Source organism: Leuresthes tenuis, unplaced genomic scaffold (genome assembly GCF_036924035.1).
Source record: "Leuresthes tenuis unplaced genomic scaffold, fLeuTen1.0.hap1 SCAF_16, whole genome shotgun sequence".
NCBI lineage: Eukaryota > Metazoa > Chordata > Actinopteri > Atheriniformes > Atherinopsidae > Leuresthes > Leuresthes tenuis.
The window spans coordinates 20,689,048-20,700,280 of record NW_027325370.1 but is presented as its reverse complement, the minus strand read 5'-3'; the positions used below and the strand labels follow the sequence as shown (position 1 = coordinate 20,700,280).

General features: G+C 42.5%; 2 protein-coding genes across 3 annotated transcripts; both read left to right on the top strand.

Annotated features, from left to right (window-relative positions):
• Positions 1 to 222: 222 nt before the first annotated feature.
• On the top strand, positions 223 to 5,446 carry spo11 (SPO11 initiator of meiotic double stranded breaks). 2 transcript variants are annotated; one of them, XM_072367672.1, is made up of 12 exons: positions 223 to 260; positions 410 to 498; positions 911 to 977; positions 1,118 to 1,226; positions 1,550 to 1,636; positions 2,911 to 2,947; positions 3,045 to 3,154; positions 3,294 to 3,393; positions 3,809 to 3,846; positions 4,220 to 4,296; positions 4,689 to 4,800; positions 5,273 to 5,446. In XM_072367672.1, exons 2-12 carry the CDS (start codon positions 435 to 437, stop codon positions 5,390 to 5,392), a joined length of 921 nt encoding a protein of 306 aa, XP_072223773.1. In that variant the 5' UTR covers positions 223 to 260; positions 410 to 434; the 3' UTR covers positions 5,393 to 5,446. The 2 variants fall into 2 exon arrangements, with proteins under 2 accessions (XP_072223773.1, XP_072223774.1); XM_072367673.1 differs by lacking the exons at positions 223 to 260; positions 911 to 977 and having other exon boundaries at positions 418 to 498.
• A 747-nt stretch (positions 5,447 to 6,193) lies between these two features.
• LOC140271575 (5-aminolevulinate synthase, non-specific, mitochondrial-like) lies at positions 6,194 to 10,910 on the top strand. The gene is made up of 11 exons (XM_072366845.1): positions 6,194 to 6,298; positions 7,427 to 7,632; positions 7,744 to 7,920; positions 8,072 to 8,203; positions 8,301 to 8,520; positions 8,604 to 8,788; positions 8,950 to 9,129; positions 9,478 to 9,642; positions 9,721 to 9,989; positions 10,189 to 10,351; positions 10,532 to 10,910. The coding sequence occupies exons 2-11, from the start codon at positions 7,443 to 7,445 to the stop codon at positions 10,690 to 10,692; spliced, it is 1,842 nt and encodes a 613-aa protein (XP_072222946.1). The 5' UTR covers positions 6,194 to 6,298; positions 7,427 to 7,442; the 3' UTR covers positions 10,693 to 10,910.
• The last annotated feature ends 323 nt before the right edge of the window (positions 10,911 to 11,233 follow it).

Here is an 11,233-nt window from a genome sequence, read left to right as displayed (position 1 = left end):
AAGGGGAAATGCATCCATCAGCTGTGGCTGGTTTTACATAAGGTGGGCTTTTAGCAGAGCGCAGAGCGAACCATGTGGTTAAAAGAAAAAAGGTGAACTTTCAACTTTGGCTGAAAGCTAAAATGGCTTCCTGGTAGTGTAAAGGATGACGGAGTAATAAAGAATTTAAGAGCCCCGCACCTACACTTGCAAACCCAAATCTTAGAGGCTGTCACCTATGAATCAGTCAGGTGACGAAGTGCAGAGGGGCATTCTTGCAGGTAGCCCTCAGGTTGTGGGGGATTTTACTTTGCTGATGGGAACTGAGATGCAAAGCTATTACAGTAAATATATTCCACCCAATGTGCGTAAAAAAAATATTCTTCTAGACTGTTTTATTTTTTTTTTCTGCCTTGTTTTTCACTTTAAGCTTTGACAGTGCCGTCGGCCTTCAGATGAGTTCAGAACATTCCGTCACCACCGTAAGGAGCGATCGTCCTTCATCTGCCACTAAATTCGGTGAGAGGATGCCTACGCCTCCCTTTTTTATTTTCCCATTTGGCCTCACGTTTGGCTTTTCTGTTCCTTTTTGAGTTGAAAAATCTTTCCAGCTGCGTGCCTCCTCATGTGGCTTTAATTTCTATTGGTTATGAACGTGTGTGTGAACTGGACAAACGGCAATAAAAGTCAGACTTAGTTTTAGGTGACAAATTGGCAGAGACAGAACATGTTGAAAGAGGCTTTTAAAGATCGGCTCACCACATGGAGAAGAGCATAGAACATTTTCTTTTTTTTTTTTTTTTTTTCCTGCTCCAGTCCTATAAGGAATGTGATCTAGCACTGATGATTGTGAGCGAAGTGTCGATGAGGAAATGCATTTTCTCGTCTTTTTTTTCCCCTTTCTCTCTCTCTCTCTCTCTCTCGTTTGAAGCGCAAATGCTCAAGATTCTCTCGGCCATCTACAGACTTGTGCAGAGCAGCTCTTACGCAACGAAAAGGTCATTTGTCTTAAGTGCACATTTTCCCAGAGCCACATTTCATCTCGCTGTGTCTTCTTTTGACCCCTTTTGTTCTACACTTTTACAAGTGTATGGCTGGAAGTTCCAGAGTGTTCTCACCCTGAGGTTTGCTTGAACAGGGACATATATTACAGCGACACGCAGCTGTTTGGTTCACAGAGGGCTGTGGATAGTATAGTAGACGACATCTCCTGCATGTTGAAGATTCCTCGCAGATCTCTCCATGTGGTAAGCATGCGCATCCACGTTAGTCGAAGAGATGGTTTACATGATTGCAGCGGCAGGAAGCGCCAACCTCAAATATTAAAAGCTTGTAGCAAAATTCCTTTGTGTATTACCTCAGATCCCACACATGAAATCAGTTAGTTTAGTCTGGCATTTGACTTTTGCTCTGCTTCATATCTCAGGAAACACCTGCGGAGTAAATGTGCTTCTACTGATCAAACAGAAATGCAGTAAATAAAGTAGAGCCAGTGTTGGAAATATGTTTGCATAACCGTGTGTTAAATGTTGTGCGTGTGTGTGCATTTGTGTAACTTTTGTGCTACCAGCTGGCCACATCCAAGGGCTTAATTTCAGGGGATCTGTGTTATTTGGAGGAAGACGGCACCCGGATTGACTGTCGCTCCGGCTCTGCTGTAAGTTCCACCTACAACCAGAACCAACCGCATCAGCTGAGGAAGTATTTCTGCCACCGCAGGGGAAAACAACGACATCTGCTCTAAAGTGTGTAGATTTAAGCCGATGGGTTGCATCATACCATTGCAAAAGTGCAGCTACAAGTTCGAGGTGCAGCAGGCGGTTAAGGCTTTCTGTTATTTTTAAACTTCAGCATATACGTAATGTCGCAATGCACAAATATGCCTCAGGCTGCTTGGCAGTATATGTAGAGGGAAAAAAAAGGAGAAATTACTCGCCCTGGATGGACACACAAGAGATCAGTGTCATGTGTGTCTAAGGTATAGTTGAGTAGTATAGTTATGCCTTCTTCCACAGTGCAGGTTTCCATTGCCAGTGGAGAAAGTTGGCCTGGACAACACCATACGAGCTGCACGAAAGTTAGCTGCCGCTTTGCATTAACACGCATTAAGTCAAGCCGTCATGCAGAGTTAACTCGTAATAATCGGTGATAATACAAGATTGTCCCTCCTGCTACTGCGCCGTCACTGTGGGAAATACATAATGGCATATAGCGTAAATTCCAGACTATAGAGCGCACCTGAATATAAGCCGCACCCTCTAATTTTAAATAGAAAATCCATTCTGTACTTGTATGGGCCGCACCGGATTATAAACCGCGGGTGTCCACAATGTAATATGAGATATTTACACAGAAAGATGTTACACGTGAGCATTTTTATGGTAACATAAACAAATACATACTGCAAATGCTTTTTTTTCCCCGAACAGTGCCTGTAACGATGGTTTTAACTTAGGGGTTGAGTGTGAGTACAACCGATTTCCAATAATTTAGCTGTGTAAGTGTGTTTGATTTATCGTACAATTTCATTGGACCACTGTGAACTACTCGTTAATTTTATTGGTCTAATGTTAAGAGGCAAAATGTTTTTGGCGGCATGAAAAAAAGGAAAAAAGCATGTATTAGCCGCACCGTATTATAAGCCGCGGTGCTCAAAGCCTGGGGAAAAAGTGGCAGCTGATAGTCTGGAATTTACGATATATAATTTCTGGGAATAGCTTCATTTGTTGCAGCTAACCTCCATGCTGCTGCTTTTTGTTTTTTTTTGAGCTGCCACCTTTTATAGCTGGCACCATCTTGCCATAGATTATTGTACAGTTGACAAAAATGGATGCCATCTGCTTTTTACATTAAGTTATGGTAAAAAGGGACACGACACTTCCAGTGCCTTCTCTTGGCCATCCACTTATCGTGCGCTTACTTTGTTTTCAGGCCGTTTCTGTTTCATCAAACATCGGTGGCATTAGAAGTATCCTTGGTAATATCTTTGAAAAACATGCAACTTTTGTTTTGTTTTGTTTTTTTGTTCCAGAAATTCTAGAAAAGCTTACCTTGACCATGTTCAGATATTGTATCATCAGCTAAATTTGTCATGATAGTGGAGAAGGATGCAACATTCCAGAGACTGCTGGATGCCGACTTCTGCACGAAGCTCTCTCCTTGCATCGCCATCACAGTTTGTTTGTTTTTTGGTTTTTAAACTGCTGCTAAAGCTTTGTTGCTGCATAACTCCAGTCGTAACAACCTTGATATTGTGTCCTCTCAGAAAGAGCGGATATGTGTGTGAACTGTGTGTGTGTGTGTTTGTTTGTCAGGGTAAAGGCGTGCCAGATGTGAACAGCAGGTTGATGGTGAAAAAACTCTGGGACACGCTGCACATCCCCATCTTCGCCCTGGTGGACGCTGACCCTCATGGTGTGAATCATTTGCCTGAACATCATAGCTTTCAAATATCCTCTCACAGCTCAGCTTATGTATTAACACTAGAATCTTGGGTTTTTTTTTTGGTTTTTTTTCCCCCCATCTCTCCACACACACACACACACACACACACACACACACACACAGCTGGGTTGCGTGTCCCAGATTAACACCTGTCCTGTACGTCATGGTGCCTCGTGCGGCCTTTATTCCCGCTGGCGTGATCCCGCCCAGACAGGATGGCTCACTTTCCATCAGTCTCCATACCTCAGACATTTTCTTTGCCATTGCGAGACACACATGTAATGCTTTACTTTGTTCTGACCTCTGTTACACATCTCAGAGGATAATTGCTGTGGTATGTTGCTGATTGCAGCGTGTCTGTGTCTCTCCCTGTGACTTTTCTCAGGCATTGAGATCATGTGCATCTACAAGTATGGATCAGTGGTGAGTCCTTCCATGCCAGTTATTCCTGAGCTTGACATTATCCACCGTGGCCTGTTCAGTGTCTGTTTGATAGCAATATGCAACTAACATTTCCTTCTTTCTTCAAAGTTAAAAACGGGGCCAATCGTACATCTCGTAGTATATTTAAACTGACATTGTACGGAGTGAAAATGTTGAGCGATTGTGCGGCAGCATCGCTCCTGATCTCTGGGATGTTTGTGTAACCATCCCCGTCTTAATTAGCTTCATTGTGAACATATGCCGAGCCTGACCACAGTATGAAGGTGCAGTGCTGATTATCTGTGTGTTTATTGGAGACTTTGTGTAAAGGCATTTTTTGTGTGACTGGGTGTGTATGTGGGTTTTTCCACAGGCAATGTCATTTGAGGCCCACAGTCTGACTGTCCCCAGCGTTATGTGGCTAGGCCTCCTCCCCTCTGACCTGCAGAGGTTTGGACTCAAAATTCGCTACTTCCTACTTCCTCCTCCTGCCTCTAATTGGGATTATATTCTGGGGACGTTTAGAATGTTTGTTTTGGTTTCTGTTGCTGTTGCCTTTCCTTTTTTTTCTTTCTTTCAAGGAGCGACATTTGAGAGCATATGGAGTTTTAAGTATACATCCACTTGAATATATATATATAACAGCATTTTTAACTATAGTCTGAGCAGTTTCTCTTCTGTTTTCCTTCCTAAACATACACAAAACTCACTGAGTGCCTATTGAAAATGGGTGGGAGCATTTTGCACGAGCAATATTCATCAATGGGGGGGAAAAAAGGCCAACGACTGCTCTCATTTTCAGAAGGTGAAGTGTATAATGAAATCAGAATTGTGTTCTTCAGGTTGAGGGTTCCCAAAGAATCGCTGATTCCCCTCACCAAGAGAGATGAAAGCAAGCTCGACAGCCTCCTAAACCGGCCGTACTTAACCGGTCAACCAGACTGGCAGAAAGAGGTGAGAAAAGATGGCGACGGAAGAGAAGTCAAGTTTGCCTTTAAATAGCGCAGGGTGCAGGGCACTTTTTAACTTCTCTTGTTCCGTGAAACTGCACAAAAGCATCTAGAGTGAATGCATGTGATTCTGAAGAGTGAAAACAAAAAAACGCCAATGAAAAGAAATTGCCACAGATCTTGTCCACATCACAGCCGTGACTACACTGAGTTTACTTGGACTGAAGAACCCTGCTAATTTTTTTTTTTTTTTAGAAGAATGAAGCAAAATTCCTCCCTGTAGGATTACACAGTTTCAATATTGTTGCTTTTGTGTCACATGGCGGAGGAATTTGTGTTTGAGTGAGAGGCCTCTGCTCGCCGGTACTGAGGATACAGAGTGGCATTCTGTGGAGGAGCGACTCTTCAACACTTTATAATTTGTTTGCATGGCTCCCTCGTGCACCCGCTTCAGAGTTGTGCGTCTGCTCTTGTAGATGGAACTGATGCGGCAGAGTAAGGTCAAGGCTGAACTGCAGTCCTTGGCAGCCATATCTCCTGACTTCCTCACCAGCATCTACCTGCCCAATAAGCTACGCTACGGAGGCTGGGTGTGAGCCCCATGTGGGACAAGGGAACTGCTGAAGATGAGTTCTGAAATGATGGAAAAATACATTTAAATCCTATATCTAGCTGTAGCACATGACCTAATCGGATAGACTGGAAAAATCAAAGTTTTATTTATTTTTTTTGCATGTTTATCTACCACTGTGTGTGTACTTTTTGTAACGGTCCTGTAAAGATCTAATTGTATTAAAACCCTTCTGATGCAACCAGGGAGCTGTTTTGTCTTCATATCCTCTTTGGCATTGCTATTGGGTCATAAAACACACAATCAGTCATGAAACATTCTTCTGCCAAAATAAATCTCAATACGTGTCAAATCACGAGTCACGTTGGTGTCTTTTTGTGTAACCTGATTGTTCAGTAGTTGCAGACGGTGTGTGCTGAATTGGGAAAGGGCGCCATCTGCTGGCGTTTTAAGGGAATTAACGGTGGTAAAAGAAAGGTGACAAGGATAGTGTAAAACGTTATTGAGCCTCTTTCTCTTAAAAAAATATATATATATATTCTAATTCCTTGCATTCACAGTTGTGAACCCGTCGTACACTTTCCTGTTCCAAGTAAACAAGTTCTTCTGAAATGACATCAAGATTCTGAAAGTATTTCCTAAGGTTTAAAGAAATGAGTCGTGACTTTCACTTTATCAGACGTCCTGCCTCACGGACATACGTGTGCCACTCGGAACAGCAAACAGCTGAAATGTCTGCGACCCACAGTGCACAGATGCGTGCATTTGAATTAAAGGCGCCCCGTACCAACATGGCAACCTGCGCTGACGCATCACCTCTCACGTGACACTCCTTTCGTAACTCACCACCGCTATGTAACTGTAATTTCTCCAGCTGGAGTTTCCTCAACGTGAAGGAGAATCATTTCGGTAAATCCAGGAGAGAAGCCAGGTGGGTCTATTTAAGTACTAGATTCTTGCATTTACCAAAGAGGGTTTATTTTCAAGCGGATTTATTATTGTGTGATCAATTATTGTTGATGATTACTATTATGTCACTAAACCCTTGAAGGACTGATGCTGATCAAAACATTTCTTTTGAATCTTGCTGTGCAAATCTTTGACCTCGAAACTCTTCTGTGACTACCATTTTGTACTTAAGTCATGTTTGTAAGTTGTCTTATTACCTTTTTTTAATATTATTATTTTTTAGACTTCCACCTTCAAACTAAACAACATTTCCTTTTAAATGTAACCAAATATGGCTTGTAGATCAATCTGCTATTGCCAGGACTTATCTAAAAAGCGAGAATAAAATGTTTAAAGTTAAAAGTAGATGGATGCTGTGGACAAACTGATGGTTTTGTTACAGGGTTTTTATCTCAAGCTGGTCAAAACGTTGAGTACTGCAAAAGGTGACCTGTTGTATGTACATAGGTGAATTACAAATTTCAGTTGTGTATAAGCTTTATCAGATGTGCTGTGTATTCAGTGATCATCATAAGCATAATTACTGGGTGGAGGCCAACCCCTCGCCCCCCTAGAAATAATAACACTGATCATAGGAAAAGGATTATCTGGTTTGAGAGCCACACCTTGTTTTGGACGTATGGAGTCACAGCGTTGCAGTTATATATCTGTTTCACGTGAGCAACAAAGCCGGACGGCTCTTAGTTTAGCTTGTTATAGCATCACGGATCCTTGAGAGCTCTTTTTCAGTTTGTCAGTGACAGCTGACGAAAGGGTGGGTGAGCGTAGTCTGTTGGGGTTCTCAAACCAGGCTTTCTTAAATTGTTGTGAAGTTGTCAAGTTTCATATGTTGCACGAGAGTGGACTGGGAGGTGTTGATATGAAAAGGTGAAAGCTAGATAGATGTAGGCAGCTTGGGTGTTTGCGATGCTCCCTTTGCCTGTGCTATTTACCCATTTTTCTCAAATCTGTTTCCACACTGCTATGCTGTCTGTTTATTATTGCATAATCTTGGTAAAAGGATGTTATTCTCCAGTGACTGATCTTAACAGATAACATGTATCTGCTCTTCTTCTGCTTCATCTTTCCTCATTTTCTTCTGTCTAATTAGATCAAGACAATCTCATATGGATACAGTGATCCGCAGGTGCCCTTTTTTGGCTGTCGCACCCAGTGTTTACCTCCACCTGTCTGGGAGGTCCTCTCTGGTGAGCTATGCCTCAAGGTGCCCTGTGATGAGGGACCTGGCCTCCCGACCACTGGCCAGAGTCCTGTCTACTTCAGCTTTTGTGTCCAAGGGCACTCAAACAAACGATGGTCAGTTGAACACATACGATAATAAAAGACATCGCTTATGCAAAAAAAAGTGAGCTTGATAATATTTTGTGAAACAAATGTAACTTGTAATTTTACTTCTGTGCTCTGCAGATCAAAAGCAAAAAGTCAAATTACCCTCAGGTCACACCACACCATCTGCTGGTCAGGCTGTAGGCTCCAAATGTCCCTTCCTGGCTGCAGAGATGGTGCAAAAAAACAACGGCGTGGTAAAAGAGGCTGGGTTGGAGCTGCAAGAGGATGTCCAGGAGATGCACTCCTACCGCACAGGTAAGAAGAAACAGACACACCTTTAGCCGTGTATCTGTAGGCACTTATGGAACTTTAGAAAGGTCATACGTACACTCTCTAATGACATTTGAAGAGCAAAGCAAATGAACGCCATGCCCTTGTTTTTCTTGAACACACAATTCTTTAATAGGAAAATCTGGTGCAGATTTATCAGCGGAAGATCTTGTTGAAGTAGACGAGGCCAACGCAGGGGCTTCAAAAAGTCTCATGAAGCCCACATCTTCCGAAGCATCTCACCTGCTAAAGGACAATTTCCCCAAAGGTTGGCCTAATATTTCCGTAACGATGTGTAATTCTCAAAAATGCTATGAAATCTCTTTGAACCTTTAAAACAATCCCCTTGTTTTTACTTTTCACAGCTGCCACATTTCAGTATGACAGATTTTTTCAAAAGAAGATTGAGAGCAAGAAAACCGATCACACATACAGGGTTTTCAAGACGGTGAACCGGCGTGCACCCTCCTTTCCCATGGCGGACGACTACTCCGAGTCTCTTCAAGCAAAGAGGAATGTGTCTGTGTGGTGCAGCAACGACTACCTCGGTATGAGCCGCCACCCAAAAGTCACCCAGGCTGTCATGTGAGTAGGCCCACAAATCGGAACTCAGAAGTTCATTGTTTCGTGGGAGTGCTTTCATACCTTGTTGTTCTTCTTCTTTGAAGGGATACTGTGCGAAAGCATGGTGCTGGTGCAGGAGGGACCCGAAACATTTCAGGAACAAGCAAATTCCATGTGGAGCTTGAATATGAACTAGCTGACCTGCATGACAAGGATGCAGCACTCCTGTTCACTTCCTGCTTCGTTGCCAATGACTCCACATTATTTACTCTGGCAAAAATGCTACCAGGTACTTTGAAGTTTGCCCCATAAATGTACAAATAAAGATGCACACTTTTGCTTTGGTGCAAAACAGATCACGTAGTTGCTCACATATCGTCTTATTCAGACTGAAAACTAATGGACGAGATGTTAGAGCTGTTATTTATTTTGTTTTATTCATTCTGTTAGGTTGTGAAATCTACTCTGACGCTGGCAACCATGCCTCAATGATTCAGGGCATAAGAAACAGTGGGGTCAAGAAGTTTATTTTTCGTCACAATGACGCCGGCCACCTCAGAGAGCTGCTTGAGAAGTCCGACCCGTCCACTCCAAAGATTGTTGCGTTTGAGACGGTGCATTCAATGGACGGTAAGTGCACAGCCTCTTTGCTGACGAATGACTTATTTAACAGGACATTCAGAAGATTTAACAATTGCATTTTAGCCAATTTCCTCTTGATTAATTCAACGGAATACACTGAAGTACAGTAATTCTAGAATTTAGTTTCCTCTCTGTAATTTTCTTCAATTAGAATACACAATAGTGTATTCATGATATCACAAATGTAATCATATTTGTTAAAGTCACGAATGAATCATCGGTTTAGTTCCCACAAAGCAAATAAGCCCTCATATGTTTAATTTGTTTAGACCAAAAAACTTTGCTTTTGCATTTTTAGGATTTGAAATGCTCTGATAAATGTTGTGCCCTCTGCAGGAGCTGTGTGCCCTCTTGAAGAGATGTGTGATATTGCCCACAAGTTTGGTGCTATTACCTTTGTGGATGAAGTGCACGCTGTGGGTCTTTACGGGCCCAGAGGAGGTGGGATTGGAGACAGAGACAAAGTCATGAACAAAATGGATATCATCTCTGGTACCCTCGGTAAGTAAAAGCCTCCCCAGGGTAGAGAAGCCTTTCATAGCGGTCTCGTCTCTTACGTATGACTCATGTCATTTTCAGGCAAGGCATTCGGCTGTGTGGGTGGCTACATCGCCAGCACCAACGCCCTGGTGGACACGGTGCGCTCCTACGCTGCAGGCTTCATCTTCACCACTTCCTTGCCCCCCATGCTGCTGGCTGGGGCAAAGGAATCCATTAAGATACTGAAGAGCGAAGAGGGCCGGATGCTCCGAAGGAAACATCAGAGGAGTGTCAAGCTGCTTCGACAGTTGCTGATGGACTCCGGGCTTCCTGTGGTCCACTGCCCGAGCCACATCATCCCAGTCAGAGTACGAAAACTAATGATTTATTAGTTTGAATAGGACAGTCCATCCTACAGTAGTCTTTTGTTGCAATACCTGAAAGATGTCATGTTTTCTACAACAATTGTATGTACTTGTTGTCTAAACTACATTTCAGATCATTTGATGTGTCACTCTAATATATATATATATATATATATATATATATACCTCGTATGTTTGACAGGTGGCAGATGCAGTGAAGAACAATGAGATTTGTGACACCATGATGTCTCGTTACAACATCTACGTCCAGGCCATCAACTACCCCACTGTAGCTAAAGGAGAGGAGCTGCTGCGCGTTGCCCCCTCACCTCACCACACTCCCCAGATGATGTACTACTTTGTCGGTATGTCAGTTTACAATGTTAGAGTGTTCTAAGAAGAAAGATCAAATAGTTCTTCAATGCGCTAAATGATGAAAATACATTCAGTATCGAGCTAATAAATGTAGAAACAACTGTTACGGATATCAAACGCCAGTAATTTTCTGGAAAATATTTTTTTTATCCTCACCATTTTGCTTGCAGATCAGCTGGTGAAGACGTGGAAAGAGGCTGGTTTGGAGCTGAAGCCGCACTCCTCGGCGGAGTGTAACTTCTGCCAGCAACCTCTTCACTTTGAGCTGATGAGCGAGAGAGAGAAGGCCTACTTCAAGGGCCTCAGTCACATGATCTCAGCAGTGGCCTGACATGTTGAACAGCAAATCCCACTCATATTTATTCTATTTAATTTATTTAAACCATGTGAAATCCCCACAGGTCAAAGGTTATGTATATGGTGAAAGTGTTAGATTATCCCTGTAAATGTATTTATTGTTGTTGTTACTGATTATGTAACACATTAGCTACACCCCATTTTAAAAGGCTTAAAATCAATAAATAAAAGACAAACAAAGAAGAATCAAAACACTGGGCTCATGGTCTTGTTCATTAATGTGTTAACAGTCACATCAGTTAAATTCAAAAGTATATTTGTATTCTTTTACGTTTTGTGTAATTTACTTATTTGTTTTTGCTGACTCGACTCGATTGTTTCAAGTTTGCATGATCTCACTGTGTCTGTGGGGTCTTTGCTTTGGCTTCCCACAGACCACAGAGATGAATGTTGGGGTAATTGCTAACTGAAGAGGCACCTACCAGATGAGCAGATGAACACCAGTGCTAAGGCCTTCAAAAATAGCAACAGATAGTTGGGTTTTATTTCCCACTTCAATGCAGAAGCGTTCTATT